The following is a 22745-nucleotide window of genomic DNA, read 5'->3' on the forward strand; positions in this document are numbered from 1 at the left end:
AACTTTGCTACCCTCTTTACAAGATGAAGACACCCACAATTTCATTCTACTTACTGACCACCTTCTTGCTCCTACACATGATTTACAGGAAACTCCTATTCACAATGCTGACTTAATTTGGTTCACAGATGGATCTTATCTCACAAATGAACAGGGACATTAGCAAGCTGGACATGCAATCACTTCCAAGGTGAATGTAATCAAAAGTTCTTATTTACCTGGAATAAGACCTGCCCAACAAGCAGACCTTATTGATTGAATTAATTGCTCTGACTCAAGGTTGTCCATTGGCCATTATTTACATTGATGATCATTATGCCTTTGGTGTGGCTCACAACTTTGGGATGTTATGGGAACAGTGAGGTTTCTTAACTTACTGAGGGCAGCCCAGAAAGAATGGAAAACAGGTTGCAGAATTAGTAGATGCCATACAGAAACTGAAACAATTGGCAACTATCAAAATTCCAGAACATTCTAAAGCTGCCACCATGGAAGCAAAAGGAAATCACGTAGCTGATGCTGCAGCTAGACCAGCAGCACTAAACAATCAAATTATCCAGACCTGAGGCTGTTCTTCGCTCCTGCTACATCAATAATAGACTCTCTTTTAGACTTCCAAAAGACAGCTACAGAGCAGAAAAAAAGATATGGCAACAACAACAACAAACTCAGGGTATCTTTAACCCAGACAAACAGATATGGCTTGGACTCAATAAGAAACCAATCTATAGGGGCTCAACTGCCTGTACTTCAATATGTGCATGAGCTCACACGTTGGGGTCCTGAAAAGATGCTTTTATGGAGTAAACAAATTACCGGACAGCTTTCCTTACTGTAGCTCATAACGTGTACAGCAGCTGTTCTATCAGTTCAATATGTAACCCTGGAAAATCACTTGAGGAATCCCTGGGACATTTCCTATTCCCTTCAGATCCATTTGATTTTATCCAAATGCTACCATCCCAAGGATAGAAAGATGTGTTATTATGATTTATATGTTTTCTGACTGGGTTGAGGCATTTCCTCACAGGTGGGCAATAATAGCCTTACTGGTAGGTAAATTATTGGAAAAAATTGGTAAATTCCCCAACTGGGGAATTCCCTAGTTACACAGTGACTGAGGGACTCATTTCACTGGACAAATAATGCAATCCATTTGTAACATTTGGCCTATTCCACAGTATTTTCATTGTGTTTATCACCTCCAGTGCTTGAATTAGTGGAACATACCAATGGTACAATTAAAACTTAACTAGCTAAATTTTCAGCAGCTTTTAATCTCCCTTGGTGAAAACATTGCCCTACAGTGCTCCTAACCTGAGATCTACTCCTTTTGGTAACATAGCCTTTCTCCTTATGAAATAGTCATTGGTTGCCCTATGCATCTGGATGAAGGGGCATATGAACCCTTACTAAATGGAGACATTCTGCATTACTGTCAAGGACTTATTAACCAGCTTAAAGAGGTCGATAAATTAGTAACTGATTCATTTCACAGCGCACCTGTGGGAGACGAAGACTTCAAAGACCATGGCTTACAACCAGATATGGTCCATTGGGAAAGACTGATAAAAGACTCTCTCCAACCTCATTGGAAGGAACCCTATCAGGTATTACTAACTAATCTATGTGCAGCTGAACTTAAAGGAATTCACATTTCTCATCTAAAAAAGGTGCCTAACCGAGAATGGACATCCACCCATCGCTGAAACCCACCTCTACCTACAAGACTTCAAACACTTCTCAAGGACAAGAAGACACTGACATCTGCGGTAGACAGCTACCCTAACACATCAACACGGCCTGCATTGATGTTGAACTCAGAAACTATTTGTTTGATTGTCTTTATCTGTCTGCTAACAATATTAGTCATAATAATAGACATATTTGTTCTTTGGGCTTGTCTCAAACCTTGTTCAATTTTATTAAATTTATTGGGGTGACATTGGTTAATAACATATAAATTTCAGGTGTACAACTTTATGTTGGGACACCTCTTTATTGTATGCTCACCACCTGAAGTCTAGTCTCCTTCTGTCACCATATAATTGATCCTTTTACCTTCTACATCCTCCCCCTACCCTCCTTCCCTTTGGTAACCACCATTCTGTTGTCTGTATCTGTTTGTTTGCTTTTTGTTTGTTTTGTTTGCTCATTTGTTGCTTTATGTTTTATATCCCACATATGCAGGAAATCATACAGTTCTTTTTCTTACCCATCTGGCTTATTTCACTTAGCATAATCACTCAAGATCCATCCCTGATGTCACAAACGGCAATGTTTCATCCTTTTTGTGGCTGAATAGTATTCCATTGCATACATGTATACAATCATCTGTCAATGGATACTTAGGTTGTTTCCATGTCTTGGCTATTGTGACTAATGCTGTAATGAACATAGGGGTACATATGAGGTGTGATCAAAAACTACAGTGAATATTTAAATTAAAAAAAATTATTACAGTAAAAGACACGTTGCCATTAATCCCCTTCAAAATACTCCCCCTCACTTCAAACACACTTATGCCATCATTCTTGCCACTTTCTGAAGCAGTTCTGGAAGTCCTCTTTTGTGTCTTTAGTTGAGCTGTCATGCTGCCTCCATGTCCTGAATTGATTAAAAACTTTTACCTTTCATGGTCATTTTGACTTTGGGGAAGAGCCAGAAGTCACATGGTGCCAGATCTGGTGAATAAGGTGGATGAAGACACACCGTAATGTTTTTATTTGACAGAAATTGCCACACCAGAAGTGATGTGTGACACAGAGCCTTTCCATTGTGATCACAAAATATGGTGACTGCTGCTGCCAAGTGTCATCCAATGAAAAGCCAGGGATCTTCAATATGGGAAGCAGCATGTCAAACCTTAATAACAGCGTGTGACAAGTTTCAACTTGTTCAGTGTAGTTGGGTGTGAACTATGGTTGAGAGAAGGTGTGTTTTAAAGTGTGCCATAAATCATCCTCCATCATGACAACACTCTGTGTCATACATCACTTCTGGTATGACAATTTCTGTCAAATAAAAACATTATGGTGTGTCCTCATCCACCTTCTTCACGTGATCTGGCACCGTGTGACTTCTGGCTCTTCCCCAAAGTCATTATGATTCAGGACATCGACGCAGCCATGACAGTGCAACTAAAGACACTCACAAAAGAGGACTTCCAGAACTGCTTCAGAAAGTGGCAAGAATGATGGAATAAATGTGTTTGAAACATGGAGGAGAATTTTGAGGGGAATTAATGAAAATGTGTATTTTACTGTAGTACATTTTAAAAATTTAAACACTCACCATATTGTTTGATCACACCTCATATCTTTACCAGTGTTTTCAAAATTTTTGGGTCGATACACTAGAGACAGATTGCTGGGTTACATGGTAGCTCTATTCTCTAAATTTTTGAGGAACATCCATACTGTTTTCCACAGTGTACAAAGGTTCCCTTTTCTCCACATCCTAACACTTATTTCTTGTTTTATTAATAACAGCCATTCTAATGGTATGAGGGGGTATCTCATTGTGGTTTTAATTTGCATTTCCCTTATAGCTAGTATGTTGAGCATTTTTTCAGGTATCTGTTGGCCATCTAATGTCTTCTTTGGAAAAGTGTCTATTCATGTCATCTGCCCATTTTTTAATTGGATTTTTGTTTTTTATCGTTGAGTTCTGTGAGTTCTCTATATATTTTGAATATTAGCCCCTTACTAAAGGTATTGCTTGAAAATGTATTTTCCCATTCAATTGGTTGCCTTTTTGTTTTGCTAATGGTTTCTTTTGCTGTGCAGAAGTCTTTTAGTTTGATGTAGTGCTATTCATTTATTTTTTGCTTTGACTTCCCTTGCCTTTGGGGTCAAGTTCACAAAAGCCCCTCTGAGACCAAGGTCCATATGTTTAGTGCCTATATTTTCTTCTATGTATATTGTCTCAGGTCTTACATTCAAGTGTTTAATCCATTTTGAGGTAATTTTTGTGTATGGTATAAGAAGATAGCAATCTAGTTTCATTCTTTTGCATGTGGCTTTCCAATTTTCCCAACACCATTTATTGAAAAGACTTTACTTTCTCCATTGTGTGTTTTTGGTTCTTTGTTGAAAATAAGTTGCCCATAGAGGATATAAAGAAGTAGCCACATTGAGACTGGGAGGGGCAGAGATGCAAAATGCACTGGCCCCACACCCACATATCTAGAATCAAGGGGAATATCTCAGCTGCAGAGATCCCAGAGGAGTGAGGGGTCCCAGCCTCACACCAGACTCCCCAGCCCAGAGCACCAGTGCCAGGAAGAAGAGCCCTTACAATGTCTGGCTATGAAAATTAGTGGGGATCCTGTCCACCCAGGTGAGACAGAAGGTTGCTGGAAACCCAGGATTCCTCTTAAAGGGCTTGCGCACAGACACTCTCACTCCCAGGCACTCACTCTGGGCTGTAGCAGAGGGACAGCAGCTTGGGAGGTACCAGAGACATACAGGGAGAGACTAGTTGTGTGGCTGCAGAGCAAGGTCTGGAGGGACAGCCAACATTGTCCCCGTGTTGAGCCCTCCTCCCATGAAGCCAGCAGGCAGGCTCCATCTTCCCCATGTTGAGCCCTCCCATACACAGCCAAATCTAAATCTGCACTGACATGATGAAATCTACTTGCTCCACCCTGGTGATTGCCTGGGATCCCAGCTTACCTAACTTGTGCACCACTGGAGGCTCTTTCAGCATCAGGTAGCTGGCATAAGTCCATGCTGCAGTCTTTTTTGGACAACTCTTAGAGGCCAAGGATCCCAGGTTGGTGGTGGCTGGCCTTGGTGTGCTGTCTCTTTTGCAGAGTGGCCCCAGGCTCAGCACTGGCACCAAATCTTAATCTACATTAACCTGGTCCACACCACACACCCCATTGTGGTGACTCCCTAAGGTCCTGCCTCACCCAACTAGGATACCACCTAAGGCTCTTTCAATGGCTGCACCTTACAGGCAGACATCAGGTGGTGACAGGCCTAGAGGTGCCCTGGGCCTTTTGCTGAGCTGCCCCAGACTCAGTAGTGGTGGCAGCCAGCCTCAGTTCACAGCATGGCCTCTACCACATACCTCCAGGTCCAGCAAAAGCAGCAACCAACCATGGATCATTTTGCAGGTCCTACCAGGTAGCCCTGGGCCCCTCATAGGCAGCAGCTGACCTTGCCCTGCATGACAGCCTTTCCTAAGAGGTCCCAGAATCAACATAACCAGTGGCCAGCTTCAGACCACAACAGAGTACCCCCTAATTAGCCACACAAGTGACACACCCAAACGATGTTCTCAGCAGGCCCCAGAGCCCACTGGGGTGAATCATGCTCCATGGGGTCAGCCACACACAACAGTTCTTATGCTGTGGTTATGGCCAATCCTCACAACCAGTCAGCCTGAGGGTCCATCCTGACTGACATCCCAACAGCAATCAAGGCTCAACTATTAAGTTAGTGCAAAAGTAATTGTGGTTTAAAAAGTTAAAAATAATTGTGAAAACTGCAATTATTTTTGCACCAATCTAATATAACAAGAGGGCACACACTCCTGGAGCACCTGGCTCAGGTGATCATGGACACTGTGCCACTGGGAGCCACAGGACACCTACTACGTAAGGCCACCCTACCAAGAGTGGGAGACATAGCAGATCTACATAAAGCCTAAAAAAAAAAAAAAAAAAAAAAAAAAAAAAAAAAAAAACCCATAAAAAAGAAAAACAAAAACAAAAACCAGCGAGGCAGCCAAAATGAAGAAAAAAAGAAACATGTGCCAAATAAAAGAGCAGGAAAAAAAACTCAAGAAAAAGAACTAAACAAAATGAAGACAAGCAATCTATCAGATACAGAATTCAAAACACTGGTTATTAAGATGCTCAGGGATCTCAATGAGAACTTCAATGAAGAAGTAGGAAACCTAAAAATGGAGATAACACACATAGAAAACAATGAGCCAGAGATGAAGAATACAATGACTGAAATAAAGAATACATTAGAGGGAATCAACAGATTAGATGAAGCAGAGGATCAAATCAAGCGATTTAGAAGATAAGGTAACAGAAAACACCCAATTGGAACAGAAAAAAGAAAAATGAATCCAAAAAAATGAGGACAGATTCAGGCGCCTCTGGGACAACATCAAGAGTAACAATATTCAGATTGGGTCATCAAAATGTCGGCGTGAGGTGAGCCGCTGTAAATCTCCCCGGAATTTACACCTAATCGAACAACTATAACTCCACAAAGGGCTCCCTGCACAGCGACAGGCAAGACCAAGAGGCCCACTACTGAATTCACCTAACAGTGGGCGAATCGCGTGAGCGGGGGAGGAGGGAAGGGAGAAGTGCGGAGACAGAGCCGCAGGGGCAGAGCAAAGACTGAGGGAAGAAAGCCGAAAACGGTGGTTTAAGCCCTCGCTGCCGAGCAGAGAACGGAAGCCTTAGGCCCTGAGACTGGCTGCCCGCTTCCTTACCCTCCCAGAGCTCACCCCGCCCCCACCTGCCCGGTGCTAGAAGCGGAACACTAGCAGTGTCAGATCAAATGAACAGAATATTTGCTGTTCTGTGAACTGTGGACCGCAGACACAGATTCACAGCCCAACTAGTTCCGGCACAGGGGAGGGAGCTGTGGAAGCAGGACCGGCTGTGGTGGTGGTCGCCGCCATTGCTCTGGGCCACCTCTCACAACTCACCCCGCCCCTGGCCCCACCTATCTGGGTGGATCCCTGCAGGAGTAAACAGAACTGCTGAAACTTACGGGCTCTGAATCTGGTGCAGGAAGAGCTTTGGAACTTCAAAAGTTCTCCGCATACCCACACGGACACTGCGCCCTGTGACCCAGGTGAACTATTAACAGAGGAGAAGTCCGTCTCCCAGGGAATCCTCCCATTGTGTGAGAAGCTGGAATAGTGCAGACAAAACATAGCACTACCGTGTGAGAGAGAAAACAAGGCTGCAGTCGGAGAGAAAATGAAACATTCTACCAACAAGTACTGGAAAAGAAAAGAAAGACCTCTTCCTATCAACCTGTTGCAGAAGCCACTCCTGTAGATGTCTAGGAAGAGAAATAATAAATCAGTAATTGCCATGAACAACCAAGGCAACAAGACAGCTCAGAAAGAAAGTGAAAAGTCTCCAGAAAATGAACTTAAAGGTATGGAAATATGTGACTTAAATGACAGAGAATTCAAGACTGCAGTTCTGAAAAAACTCAACAAGATGCAAGAAAACACAGAAAGGCAGTTTAATGAACTCAGAAACACAACCAAAGAACATCATGAGCATTTTACGAAAGAGAATGAAATTTTAAAAAAGAACCAAATACAATTTCTGGAGATTAAGAACTCAATAGAAGAAATTAAGAATGAAATAGCCAGCTTAGGTAGTAGAGTTCACCAGATGGAGGAAAGAATCAGTGACATCGAAGATAGAAACCTTCGAAATGACACGGATGGAAGAAGAAAGAGACTTGAGACTTAAAAGAAATGAAAGAACTCTACAAGAACTTTCTGACTCCATCAGAAAGACCAATATAAGAATAATGGGCATACCAGAAGGATAAGAAAGAAAGAAGGGAACAGAGAATATATTCCAACAAATTGTCGATGAGAACTTCCCAAACTTGTGGACAGAACTGGATCCTCGAATCCAAGAAGCAAATAGAACACCTAATTACCTCAAACCCAACAGGCCTTCTCCAAGGCACGTTGTATTGAAGCTGTCTAAAATCAACGACAAAGAAAGAATCCTCAAGGCAGCCAGGGAAGAGAAGACGGTAACCTACAAAGGAAAGCCCATTAGATTATCATCAGATTTTTCAGCAGAAACTCTACAAGCCAGGAGGGAGTGGAACCAAATATTCAAACTATTGAAAGACAGAAATTATGAGCCAAGAATAATGTATCCAGCAAAGATATCCTTTAGATATGAAGGAGGAATAAAGACCTTTCCAGACATACAGAGCTGAGGGAATTTTCTAATACACGACCTGCACTACAAGAAATACTAAAGGAGGCTATTCAACCACCATCAACAGGGACAATTTGTGGCAACCAAAACATAAAAAGGGGGAGAGTAAAGGCCTGAACCAGAATATGGGAATGGAGAAAGTAAGCGTGCTGAAGAAAATGGAATACTCTAAATGTCAAACTTTCTATTACATAAACTTAAGGGTAACCACTAAAAAATCATCCAGAACTGAAATACATACTGTAATAAAAGAAGAAACAGCGGAAAACATCATAGAATATCACCACACAGAAATAATAGACAACAAGAAAAAGGCAAAGAAACAATGGCGACACAGCCTTTGTTAGTTAGTACCAGAAAACTAAAGATAGAATGACAGGAAATCCTCACATATCAATAATCACCCTAAATGTAAATAGACTGAACTCACCAATAAAAAGGCACAGAGTAGCAGATTGGATCAAGAACTAAACCCAACCATATGCTGTCTCCAAGAGACACATCTCAGCTACAAGGACAAGCATAGACTCAAAGTGAAAGGGTGGAAATTGACACTCCAAGCAAATGGTACCCAGAGAAAATCAGGTGTAGCCATGCTGATATCAGGTGAAACAGACTTCAGTGTGAAAAAGGTAACAAGAGACAAAGATGGACATTTCATAATGGTAAAGGGGACTATACAACAAGAAGACATAACAGTCATCAATATGTATGCCCCCAATCAGGGAGCACCGAAATATACCAAGCAACTTCTAACAGAACTAAAGGGAGAAATTGACCAAAACACAGTTATACTAGGGGACTTAAATACATCATTGACAGCTATGGATAGATCATCCAAACAGAAAATAAATAACGAAATAACCTCCCTAAATGACACATTAGATGAAATGGACATAATTTCATAATTTCTGAGCACCAGTCAGAAATAGTTTTGGTGGTTCAGGATGCCATCTTGCCTCTCAAGGTGAACGTTAGCTTGTTGTAATGGATTATAACACGATTAGCATTGCAGGCAGGGAAACTTCTCCACCCCATGCCACCACGACAATTCTGACAAGGGCCAAGTAAAGACAAGGGAATCCCACTTCCGGACGGGAAAGAGTAGTCGGTGAGGACCCACCCTGGGAAAGCCTATAACACTACCCCTAAAACTAGAGTATTTGGAGCCCTCATTCTAATAAAATCCTAAGCCTCTTTGTTCTCCAGTGCAGTTGCTCTTCTCCTGGCCTGCCCACTCCCGCCATTTTGGGAGTGTACTCTCTCCCTTTCTTTTAATAAATCCTCTGCTTGGCCTTGTTTGCTTGGCTTATTCGGGCGTCCTTGAATTCTTTCCTTAGACACTCACCAAGAGCTCATTTTCTGGCAACAATACCTGCAAGAGCTTGAGGTCAGTCCCTGTCTGGCAGCTGACACGGTGAAGCCCAAAGCTCAGGAGATGCCTACAACAGCCATGTCTGCCACTGCAGGAAGCAAGGCCATCTACTACCACAGAGCACACAGAGCAGGGCTTCAGGACAAGGATTTAGTTTGAAAACAAAATAACAAACAACTCCCAATGAACTCTGCATTTGAGTCCTTTGCTCCTTTGTATCTCAATCCACACCACTATCCACTGTGAATTGATGCTCAGAAAGATGGGGCGAGATTTGTATATTTGATTGTCTTCCAATATACTATACTACCAAGAAAATAATTATACTCCCTTCAGTTTTGTTTATAAGTGTAAAGGGGTCGAGAGTGATGGGAGATGCTGTTTTAGGGTAGTCGGAAAATAACACTCTGAATAGCGACATTCAAGCAGACACCTGAACAGAGGCATGAGCTATAACGATATTTTGGGATGGGATGTGTGAAGAAATGTTCTAGGCTGAGAACAACAAGTAAAAGAAAAACACTGAGGTGGGAACAAGTCTAACAAATCTAACAAGAAACCCAGAGGTCACCATACCTAGACCAAAATGAGGAGTGATAGGAAAGGAGCCACACAGGTGACATTAAAGACATCGGCTTCTTCTGGGAGACGAGAAGATCAGAGGAAGTGAAATGACCTGACTTATATGTAAAAAGACCCCTCTGACCATGGTGTGAACAGCTGGGAGGAAGGCATGGACCAAACTGGCACGAAGGCAGGGACCAGGTGAATGCTGGCAGGGTATTGGATGGGGACAGCAGTGGGAGAGAGAGAGAGACAATCTGGTGCTGGATGTACTTCCAAGGCAGAGGTAGCGGGACTTGCTGATGGTATGTGATTTACTGAGTGAGGAAGAGGGAGCAGTTACAGGTTTGGGGGTGAGGAGGAGAAATTGGGTATTACAGGTTTTATCTGTCATTTTCAAGGTTCCTATTAGATATCCAGTGGAACGGTGGGTCGGGGGCTGGAGGGTTCTGCTGGAGGGTCTGCATGTAGATGGTTCTTGTTTACAGAGCTGGGTAAGGGGGTGAGGGGTCAGTGCTGTTAACCCAAAAAGAAAAGGCCAAAGTGAGAGGCAACACACATTTGTGTGAGATCAGTAAGAACAGCTATTTGGGGAGCACTGCTTCAAGCAGAAGCCCAAACAGTGTTTGGATTAGGAGACCAAGGCCGGGGGTGTTTACGAGAAGGGGAGGGGGACACATTCCGTCAACAGGAGGAAGGCATTGCTATAGGCGCAGGTAAGCTAACACAGTGACACTAATTCTAAACAAGGTTTCTAATTTTTAGTCTGGTGGTGGTCATAGTATCTGCTGTCTTGCTATCTGTGCAAACAGTTCTTTAGGACACAGTGTTGCCTTAGGCCCAGTGCAAAGGTTATTTTGCCCTGTTTTAACCTTCCAAAGGTTCAAGGAACAAGACATGCAGGCAGCTCCTCTGGGATGGCGGCTCCGGCTCCACTTCAAAGTGGCTTCCTTTATATTATTGTTTACAGTTTCCCCTTTTGTTCAAGGTCTTTCCCTGAAAGCACGGCTGGTCGACCACTGGAACGCAGCACTGACCAGTTATTTTAAAAACATCATTGACCACAACTAACCAGAAAACCATAATGTCACAACTATAAACATTTCATATTGTTAAAAAAAAAGAAAAAGGCATCCTTAGTCCTCCACCATCAGGCAGCTCTTTTTGGGTATGCCATGCCATATGCCATTATCGGTCTTGTTGCCAAGACCGTTCCTTCCTGGTATGTATGGCATGTTCCCGTAGGAGGAAAAGTAGTTTTGAGCAACAAGAGCGCCAGAAGAGAGGAAGCTTTGTTATCATGTTTAAGGACAAACATCTGTAGTTCTTGAAGTTTCTTATATGAAGTGTCATAGGCCTTACGAATCATCTCAAAACGTTGAGCAACCATTATTAGAATGGTGTCTTTATCTAATCTTTATACTAATCGAGCAATGCAAAATACTTTTACAACAGCAAAAATTCCTATAATGTCAAATAAAATGCTAAGTCCAATATGAAGCATAGATCTGAATCAGAAGGCGATACCTGAGGGCAGTCCGCTGAAGATATTCAAGAACTATGTGGTGTCAGTGGGCACTGTATTTAATCATTTGCCTTTTGTCTGGATTTTATCTACTTCTGTCTTTATTTCATCAGAGATGTTTTATCCAAGTACAGCAAGAGGTATTAAGAGCAGAACAAACCCCACCTTGCTCAGCTAGGATATACACAATTCTATTGTCTAATATAACTCATGTGAGGGAATTGGAAGACTTTTCTGGTTGGCGTTTGTTTTGGTAGCTCCAGCAATCTCCTCTAAGGTTTTTGATAAGTTTTATTCATGTATCCACTACAATACCTGCCCAAGGAAAACGTATTCTTCCAAATCTGGTCCCTTCACTGGGGCTGACATTGCCAGGTATTAAACATCCTTGAGTATGTGTGCAACCAGTTGCATGTTTTGACCTGTGAATTAGGTTTAAAGACGATGCCAATGCTGAGTTATCCTTCCAGTCAGACATTAAGGGGGAAAAGGAAACAATAACTATTATAGTGAGTACTTGGCCTCTCATATTATTTGTGAGAAAGTAAGAGGAAAAGCAAAAAAGGAAGGTGTAGATTATACTCAGCGATTCTAAAATCTGGAAAGATCAGGTAGGGAGGAAAAGATAAAATGTTTCAATTCTGCTTACAAAAGTGTAATCTACCAAATTGCTGTAGGGGTCATAGGTAGTTTAGGAGAAATTTTTTTTTTCTTATATCTGGAAAGCAAAAATCAAAAAACCCAGTAATAGTACATATAAAAGTCATAAAAATTATAGTCATCCTCGTTAGTTCATTTAGTCACGTTATTAATTCTTCTTGACCTTGATCTTTTTGTTATTAGCAGTTTTATGAATCTAGTTTTTCCTTAGAGTTCTATAAATCATCACTCAGTTTAATGGTATGATATGAAAGTTTATAAGAAACCTGTATTTTAGAGTATTAATTAGAGTCTTCTCCATGAATCTCTGAGGATGAAACATCTTTGTAGAAACATTTTTGCAAAAGTATCAGAGTAAAACCATAACTGTATGTAAATGACAAAAGACTTAAAAATGGCCATGGTTAAAGATCTGGTGAGAGTTTACATGTACATACATACAAATGATCAATCGACTTAGTTATCCATTCCAATCTTAGTCAGCTTGACCATATATAAAATTCTTTTCTCAAGATCCCTTTTCCATGAAACTTCTGCAACTTCCAAAAACCTTTTGCAATTTTCATATATCTTTCAGGTTTTGTCCTATCTTTTCTTTTCTTATGTTAAAACAATTATTTTTCTTTAGGGCAAAATATTTTTTTTTTATCCTTTACCAAACAAGAACAACAAAATATCCTTTATATCTTTCCTTACCCAAAAACATTCTATTCTCCTTACCCTCAACAAAAGTACATCTCCATGCTTTGTATCTCTTCTACTGATAAAGTCATCCTACTTTCCATATACAGTCATTCTGTTTTATCTTTATCATTTTCTAGTAATTTTGTAAAAAAAAAAAAAAGAAAACCTTAGTTCTTTTACAAATCAGTTTTGGCAAGGAAACTTCTACGGCAGTATGTGTTTTTAAAAGGCCTCTTTTTTTCTTTGCTTTCCTTCAATCTCTGAAGGCAATATTTTGGGTAGCTCCTGGGTGTTTACAATTCAAAGACATGGTACGATTTACAACTTTAAGAGATAGAGAAAGTATGTAAGTTTTTTCACATTATATTCGGAGGGTCAGAATTTTAGGAATTTTACATAATTTCTAGAACATTTATATTAGTAACACAGATACATAAATATAATAAAAGATTTTACATAATTTATTGGACAGTGTTTCCCATGTGATTTAATGTCCCAAAACAGTCTAATTGGTTTAATATTTCCCTTTTATAAAGAGAGAGAAAGACAGTCTCTTGAAATATTTCAAGGGCCCTTATTTTGGAAAAATCTCAAAGTTTTCAAAAAAATCTCAAAGGTCAAGAAAAAGTCTCTAATTTGTGAATTTTGGGGAGTTTGTCAAACACATCAAAAGTTCTAAAACATTTGGTCGTAACAGAATCCTAGGTTATTGTGAAACAATACTTACTAATCTATTTTCTCACAAAGTTAAAAGGCTTTACAAGCAAATACAGAAAGTTAAATAGTTATAAGCAAAATTTAGCCTTTTATTATCAAGAAGATTCAATTTACTTAAGAAATTAAAGACCTGTTGATAAAAGAGCACAGGATATTTTAATAAATAAAACATAAAATCTTTGCTTTTTAATTTATAATCTCTTGTTATGAGCATACCAATAGTATAGGAAAAGTTTGTCCTTAGAGCAGAGACACAAACTCTAATATTGCATCAGTTCTTTTTAAATTCATTTACTTAATTAAATTCATTTTAATCTTCTTTAATCATTTCTACCTATATCTATTTATTTAATTTGTTCTCAATAATTATATTCAGGTTACCCATAAAAACTTTATGAGTTTATGAGTTATTTTGGCTAACGAATTTGTGAGCCTACATAGAATAAAAATATTAATACTGATCATTTTAAAGACATGCCTACTTTAATTTTTTTTTTTTTTTATAGGGGAGCAGAGTGTTTTTCCAGGGCCCATCAACTCCAAGTCAGGTCATTAGACATGCCTATTTTAATTAGTTTTAATACCAAATATTTTTTCAGAAACTGAAAAATATTTGGGTTAGTTTCTGTTACATTTCTGAACTTATGTAAGTGCTTAATTCCTTTAAACCAATAAACAGAACTCTTTATAAACCAATTTTATTAATATCCTCCCGAGGTAGATACACACACACACACACACACACACACACACGTATATATATGTATATATGTGTGTGTATATATATGTATATACATGTGTATATATAATATTTGTACACACACAGATGCAACCAGACCTAGTAATTATTTTAATTTCAGACATGACACAGGTACAATAAAGCAAAAACCCATTAATTTGTAACAGCTGGAATGTTTATTCATTCAGAAGGCTAAAGCTTTTATTATTTTTAGAGAGGGCTTTAAAGATTTGTATTTGTCCATGACAGACGATTTTTAAGTAGGCTGGGGGAGCTGCTTAGGTAAGGTAAACTTTTTAGCCACTTGTGTTTTTAAAAGGCTTTTCTTTCCCATTTTTTTCCTTTGGTTTGTTTAGTCTCAAGTTGTAGGCTGTTTGTATTTCTGATTATCTGCTCGAGGAACTTGGAAGTTGTTGAGAAGGCTTTAAAAAATCCTATCAGGGACCGGCCTGGTGGCTCAGGCAGTTAGAACTCCACGCTCCTAACTCGGAAGGCTGCCGGTTCGATTCCCACATGGGCCAGTGGGCTCTCAACCACAAGACTGCCAGTTCAATTCCTCGAATCCTGCAAGGGATGGTGGGCAGCGCCCCCTGCAGCTAAGATTGAACACAGCACCTTGAGCTGAGCTGCCACTGAGCTCCCAGATGGCTCAGCTGGTTGGAGCCCTTCCTCTTGGTTGGAGAAAGTCCTCTCAACGACAAGGTTGCCAGTTCAACTCCCGCAAGGCATGGTGGGCCGCGCCCCCTGCAACTAGCAACGGCAACTGGACCTGGAGCTGAGCTGCGCCCTCCACAACTAAGACTGAAAGGACAACTTGATGCTGAACGGCACCCTCCACAACTAAGATTGAAAGGACAACTTGACTTGGAAAAAAGTCCTGGAATACACACTGTTCCCCAATAAAGTCCTGTTCCCCTTCCCCAATAAAAACCTTTAAAAAAAATCCTATCTAAACTTTTGATTTTGCCAAATTTCTGATCATAGAGTTATTAAAATTTTAAACTATCTTGTCAGGTTTCGGAAGGTACAAACAGTAAGAAATTTTAAAGTATCTGCTCAGATGGCCAAAGTTTCTTTTAGGAGCCTTTTAGAGAAGTCATTTTGTCTTTTAGAAGCTTCTGCTTATCAATCAAAAAATGCATTCCATGGTCCCTGAGAGGTTTGGCTTCCTCTCCTTGGGGGGTTTGGGGGCAGGTGTTTAGATGGACTTAAAGGTTTCCTGACAGCCACTAGAATTTTAAATTATTCTCGTTAAGTCGTGTATTTTATTGAAAAGGCTCAAGAGGAGGAACCAAAATGTTTGTACATATATCTAGCTAGAGTTCCCGAGAAAGGAAATTTTTTGAGGAACTTTTGGAGTGGAGGCCCAATGTTATTATTAATAAATTTCCCTGAAAGCTGTCATTCCCCGACAAAGACAGAAGAGAGGTTAATTGAAAGCCCCAGGTAAGTTGTTTACATTGCCCCTGGTCTGATGAGATCTGCCAATTAGTCAGTTTCCAGTCACCCTAGCAACAGATTTATAAGACTTATGCCTGTGTCATCCCCTATGAAATCGCTTTCTTCTGACAGCACAACAAATACAATGACAAGAAACAACAGAGACAACACGACGAAACAAAAAAGTGTGCAACCAAATGAATACTCACCCACCAGGGAAAAATCCCTGTGAGCTGCTCACCCACCCCAACATACTTCTTACAAGTGTGAGAGCCATGAAAAGTCCCTCGTGAAGAAAAAGAAAAGATTTTCTTTGTCATGCAGTAGCAAGCTCCGAGTTGCTCACGTCCCAGGAAACCTGGGGTGGGGTTGAGGGGATGTCTCCTGTGGTAGCCAACTCCTGCAGCAGCACCCCCATGCTGGCATCAGGACGATCATTCCCAGGGCAATCATTCCACCACCACCACCACCCCCCCACACACACACACACACAGTTGAATGGAAAACGCCTCCTGATCTTAAATAAAGGCATCTGACCTCAACCAAAAAGAGCAAGGTCCAAACCTAAGAGGGCTTCACGGTGGTCTGTGGAAGCAGTGAGTGCAAAACAGGCTCTGTAGAAACAGTGCCCAGTTCCAGGGGATGCTGGTCCATGAAGGTGAGGACATTTTACATCCCACTTCTGACAGCAGATATGTTAACCTGAAAATAAAAGACCAAAGTGAGACTCAACAAGCATTTACTTGAGATTTAAAAGAATGGCTATTTGGGAAGCACTGATTCAGGCAGAAACCCAAAGTGTTTGGATTAGGAAACAAAGGCAAGGGGTATTTATGAGAAGGGGAAGGGGAACAATTATAGCAATAGAAGGAAGGCATTTCTATAGTGGTGCTAATTCTAAAGAATGTTTTTAATTTTCAGTCCAGTAGTCATAATATCTGCTTTCTTATTATCTTTGCAAGCAGTTCTTTGGGACACAGTGTTGCTTTAGACCCGGTCCAAAGGTTATTTTGCCTTGTTTTAACATTCCAGTGGTTTGAGGAGTAAGACGTGCAAGGCAGTTCCTCTGGGATGGCAGTCCAACTCCAATTTAAAGTGACTCCATTATTTTTTACAGTGCCAAGAAAGAGAAGAGATGCCCTGGGGCACTCCAGCATTGAGGGGGCACAAGGAGGAAGAGCAAACAAAGGAGACTTGAGATGGTGCAACTGGTGCCTGGGTGCTGTTCTGGAAGCCATGTGTTGAATTAAAGAAGGGCAAGAACAACTGTGTGGAAAACTTCTCAAAGTTTAAGGAGGGTAAGGACTGAAACTTTCACTGGAGTTGGCAACAGAAGTATTTGGTGACTTTGTCATGAATAATTTTGCTGGCACAATGGAATTGAAGTGGGTTCAAGAGACAATGAGAGGCAAGTAGAGACAACGAGTTTATACTCTGAATGAATTTTGCTACAGTAGCTGGGAGAGGGAGAAGGGTCAAGGAAAGGTTTTATGATGCCCTTCAATCAGTGCAGGAAGCAAACCAGAGCAGATTTCAGGCTTTATACATGACTATCCCCAAGGAAGGCCTCCTTATGTAATGGGAAGCTCATAAGATTAAAAGCAAAATCACAACCTTTAGCCCTGGCCTATCACCAATTTTTTTGGGACCTGTCTAGGTTATTTAACTTCTCAGTATTATATTTCAGTTTCCCTTATGTGTACAATGAAAAAAAATCCCTGTATTTTCCATCTCATAGCTGCATAAATGATTAGGTAACATTATTTATGTACCACCATTCTACTTTCTGTCTCTATGATTTGACCTAACTACCTCACCTAAGTGGAATCATACAGCATTCGCCTTTTTGTGACTGGCCTATTTCACTTAGTATGCTATGTCCTCAGGGTTCATCCATGTTGTAGTACATGAGAATTTCTTTCCTTGAACCATTAACATTGAATAACATTCCATTGTCTGCATATACCAGTTTTCTTATTCATTCACCTGTGGATGGACACTTTTATTGATTCCACCTTTTGACTATTGTTAATAATGCTATGAACACACGTGTACGTACAAGTACATCAAGACCCTGCTTTTAATTCTTTACGTATATACCCAGAAGTGGAATTACTGGGTCATATGGTAATTCTATTTTTAATCTTTTTAGGAACCACCATACTGTTTTCCATAGCAGCTGTACCATCTTATATTCCTACCAACAGTGTGTAAGGGCTCCAATTTCTTCACATCTGGCCAAAACTTATTTTTTTTCATAGTAGCCATGTTAATGGTTTTGCCCATGGTAAGTGATCAGACGATCACTATTATCGTCAAGTGTGAAAGCATTTCAACCTAAAATGGAACCAGAGGACATGAAATGGAGACTTTCACACATGTTCTGTAAGGAAAATGAAACTTGAGAACCAAGAAACTGATTTCCTTTAAGTGCCTGTTTTACAGAAGACCAAAACTTATTTCCTACCAATGAACATCTGTCAAGAATCTCTCTCCATCTTCAAGCCAATGAATTTACTGCTTGGACTCTGGCTAGACTTCCGTTTCTTTGTATTCCTTGCCCATAAACATAGCTCACCCCCAACTCTCATCAAACTCTCCTGCAGCTTGTTAGTTTGTTTCCAGAATTGCAATTCCTCTGCTATTCCCAAATAAGCTCAACTTTTGGTAATTCAAGCTTGCCTCAGTTTATCTCTTTATTTAGGTCAAAAGATAACAAATTGGAATGTATTTTGAAAAAGAACAGTATCTGTCAGGATCCAACAAGGAAAGCAGAAAACATTAAAAGGAATTTAATGGGGGAAATTGGATGTATAGGTCACAGAAAGGCTGAGAAACCAGAGATGACAACAGCAGAAAACCATCAACACCTATCTAGCCGAAGGTAGAGGAGGCTCTGAGAAAGAGCAGGGCATGTTGAAGCCATTTCAGGACAGATCTGGAGTTAACTGTAATGTGGATGAGCTTATCAGAGGGATGACAATGAATCAGGAACCCGGGGGAGGTGAACCAAAAATACATGACAAGGGCACCACCAAAAACTCTTGGTGGGCATGGGGCTTGAAGGAGTTAAGAATATTACCAGGCCTGGGCTCAAATGGGGAACAGAAGAAAAGCAAGTTGGTGGAAGTGAGGGGGTTAACTATATGAACTCTGTAGCTTTCCCAAAGAAACCTCCTAAATCCTCCAAGTCTGAACATTTAAAAAAAATTAAACTTAACTGTAAATTAGCAAGCAGTTTAAGAAATAATAGTGATCCCGTGAGCCCTTTACCTGGTTCCTACCGATAGTAACATCTTGTAAAAACTATGGCACAACACGACCAGGATACTGACATCCATAAGATGAAGACACAGTACCGGAGCATCTCTCTGCTTGTTAGGTGAGATGCTGCCCGATTCATAAATCGTTTAATAAAGCCAATTAGACCTTCAAATTTAAATTAAAAAGATACCGACAGTTCCATCATGAATGTCCCTATGTAGCCACACCCCAACATTCATGCTGACATATCTATCCTGGCCCCAACAGCGCCTACAGCCAGCAATGAAAATTGGGCACTAGCTGGGTAAATGCAGACGGACAGGCAGGGCCTCCAGCCCAGGTTCCGGGGAGACATCAGAAGTCCGTAGGCGCTGCCCCGCCCCTTCCGCCACAGCCGACCAACAGGTGCCGGATGGGCGCGCCCCTTCTGTCAGGAGCCGAGGAGAACCGGAAGTGGGAGGCAGCACTTCTGTTCCGCGGCCGCTCGGCCCAAAATGGCAGACCTCCACCGCCAGCTGCAGGAGTACCTGGCGCAGGGGAAAGCGGACAGGCCGGCGGCCACCAAGCCGCTGCTCGCCGCGGAAAAGGCGGAGGAGCCCGAGGCTGGGGACGGGCCGCTGGGGGCGTGGCTGAGCCGCGCAGGCCTGCGCTGGACGTGGGCGCGGAGCCCCGCAGAGCCGGCGGCGGGCCCAGCTTGCCTGCTGAGCGTGACGCGCACGCAGCAGCTGGCGGCGAGTGGCGTGTGCCTGCTGCTGGCCGCACTCTGCTTCGGCCTGGCCGCGCTCTACGCGCCCGTGCTACTGCTACGCGCCCGCAAGTTCGCGCTGCTCTGGTCGCTGGGCTCGGCCCTGGCGCTGGCGGGAGGCATGCTCCTGCGGGGCGGCGCGGCGTGCAGGCGCCTGCTGTGCGGCGAGGAGGCGCCGTCGCGGCCCGCGGTTTTCTACGTGTTTGCGCTGGGCGCCACGCTGTACGCCGCCCTGGGTCTGCGGAGTACGTTGCTCACCGCGCTGGGCGCCTGCGCGCAGGTGGCCGCGCTGTTAGTCGCGTTGTTGGACCTGCTGCCACGAGGCACAAGCACCGCGCTACGCCTAGCGCTCGGGCGCCTGGGCCCGGGCCCCGGCCTCGCCAAGGCGCTGCCCGTGTGATAAGCCCGGGACGCGCCATCGGGGAGAGATGCGGGGCCAGCCCCCGGGACGCGCTGTCGGAAGAGGACGCGGGGCCAGCGCCGGCCTAGCCAAGTTCCCAGACCACGCAGACTGTGTCTTTCCTGTGCCATCGAATCTGTGAACTTGGAGCGGCTGTTACAAAACTGAGACACAGTCAGTTTCGGAAGATGCTGTTTCAGCGTTTTGTTCTGTATTCGGTAGCTTGTGCACTGCAAACGATATTTGGTCGTTTGAGTTGGTGATATGCTGTGAAATTTTAAGATAAATTGTTTTTGCGTTAACCGCGGTCTTAAGTCAAGCCCAGCCGAAAAAAAAAAAAGGCTCTTCAGTTTTAATTAGCTGCCTTTTTGACTTTCTCACTTTCGTTATTTTAAAAATCCAGTGGTAGATTGTAGTTTAGCTACGATAAGCTTTTTTTAATCCCCTTTGGCTCTTGGAAATTATTTTCTCCCATTCTTCAAAGTTCATAAAGGTATCGGATTAAATTTAGACATCGGACTTTTTAAAAGTACTTTAGTTAAAACGGTTTATCTCGTTTTTTTCTTTTAGTGGAATTGTAAATATGATGCCTTATAAAGTCAGAAAAAAACTGATTCTGTATTGACGAAAGCGATGGACTAAAACGGACATCTTCTGCCCCAAGAAGTATGGTATCCAGTAAGGTACATGTGAGTGCTTTGAGAGGTCCCTGGGCAGAACGAGGGGATCCCTAGGAGAAAGGAAGATAGTTCTGCATTCAGAGTCCCCACGTTTAATGGAATCCATGGGTTTCTACAGGGTTTAACTATAATTCCTAATTTTATGATCTGAACGTTAATTTACACTTTGTGGGGCAATCCTAATGTAAGATGCTTTTCATATCTGATTGCCAAGTTTCTAGGTTGAGCACTTACTTTCATCTATGACTTTATTGCACACCTTATTTTATTGCCAGAAATTTGGTCTCAGTATTCTGATGACTCTAAAAAACTACATGTTTTGTCACTAGCTATATATTAACTAGAAAGTAAAATGTATTTAGAATTTTAACATTCTATTTTGGTGGTTCTCAGTTCACATCAGAATTGCTAAAAGAGCCAAATCAGATCAATGCCATTAGAATCTCTGGGGGGTGGGACCCAGCTACCAGTTATTATTTTTTTAGAGCTCTCCAGATGATTCCACGTTCACCTAAGATTGAGAACCACTCTTCTGTGCCTCAGATCGCACAGTTTGAAAGCTGTCTCCTGGGGCTGGATTCCAGTGTTGCCTAAGCTAAGGTGTGTTGGGCAGCAGCAGAGCACTGCCGCTGCTTTTGCCTCGAAATGTACATTCTAGGTTCTTGATGAATGTCCTAAGCCCTGCTTCAAGAAGTGACAGTGAAGTGACTGACGTGCACTGTAAGCTTACAGGCAGGCTGCTTCACACACTTCCTCACCCACAGTATTCTCTAAGAACACTGCCTTGTTCTGGGATCAGAAAACAGGATTACCTACCTCAAGAGGAACAACCAAGAGGGTGTTTGTAAGAGCAAATACACTGTTTTCAGGGAGAAATTTATTTTTTTAACTAGAAAAACTTGTGTCACGCCTGCTCGTTCTACCCCTAACTAAATAGGTTCTAATTCTAAATTTCTCTAGAACGTGCATGGCTGAAGATTTTACAGTGTTAATTAGCACATTTTTATGTTGATCCTACTATATTTCTAAAAACTGTTTCCCCAACATTTTCTCAAGAATTCAACCACTGAAAATCTAGCTTTTATAGAATTCAAAGCAGAATTATCTTGTATTTTGACAGTGGTATTTTAAAATGCCTATATATATGTATGTGTGTGTGTGTGTGTGTGTGTGTGTGTGTGTATATGTAATGTAGAGATGTCAGTTTTTTCTACATGTATTCCTTCTCAAAATGTGATCTGGTTATCTGCTTACTGAGGTACTGTGTTTTAAAGTTAAAGCCTAAAATGTTAAGATGATAAAAGTCTTATTACCACATGAATCTCAGAAAAAGGAGCCTAACCTTGATGGGGCTTTGGTTTCTGGGTCCCTTTTCAGCTTAGAATTTGATTACAACTTCTTTTTAAGCTATACAGTGGAGGGCAAATAAAGACTCTCCACAAACCTAAAGCAATCTTGAGCCTCCTAATCATGTTTTTACAAGTGAGATGCTGATAAGACTGCCTTAAACACTGGTATTTCCATATAGCTAGCATGGAAGAGAAAGAAGTTAAATTTTGCAAAATTGTTTTTAGATATTTTGGTCCATTCTTTTCCAACTTAAACAATTTATGAACTGATTCACAGTAACCAAAAGGGTACATGTAGTTAATTCCTGGATTATGTCAAGTTCCTCTCGTCAGTAACAAGGCACCTCAAATCTAAGGTGTGATTACTAGATGCACCCAAGGAAGATCGCCTTCATGGATAACCAGAATATTTTTTTCTTCAGAGTATAATTTTCCATCTGCCAGAGCACAACTAAGGCTTTGAATCTACTTCAAACTATGTTATCGTTTAAGGTATTTCTCACTCTATTACAGAAATAACTGACAGAATGGCTAGATGAGAATTTGTTTAAAAACAAAAAGTTCACAGATGAAATTAATTTAGACGACTAAACGGTTGCCGTCAAGTGTGCTCACAATATAAGCACTAATTGTATACCCCTCAGCA

General features: G+C 41.6%; 1 protein-coding gene across 1 annotated transcript; it reads left to right on the top strand.

Moving 5' to 3' along the window:
- Positions 1 to 18079: 18079 nt before the first annotated feature.
- On the top strand, positions 18080 to 22672 carry SFT2D3 (SFT2 domain containing 3). Its single transcript, XM_033102325.1, has one exon. The coding sequence runs from the start codon at positions 19420 to 19422 to the stop codon at positions 20068 to 20070; it is 651 nt and encodes a 216-aa protein (XP_032958216.1). The 5' UTR covers positions 18080 to 19419; the 3' UTR covers positions 20071 to 22672.
- The last annotated feature ends 73 nt before the right edge of the window (positions 22673 to 22745 follow it).

This window comes from Rhinolophus ferrumequinum, unplaced genomic scaffold (genome assembly GCF_004115265.2).
Source record: "Rhinolophus ferrumequinum isolate MPI-CBG mRhiFer1 unplaced genomic scaffold, mRhiFer1_v1.p scaffold_84_arrow_ctg1, whole genome shotgun sequence".
Classification (NCBI taxonomy): domain Eukaryota; kingdom Metazoa; phylum Chordata; class Mammalia; order Chiroptera; family Rhinolophidae; genus Rhinolophus; species Rhinolophus ferrumequinum.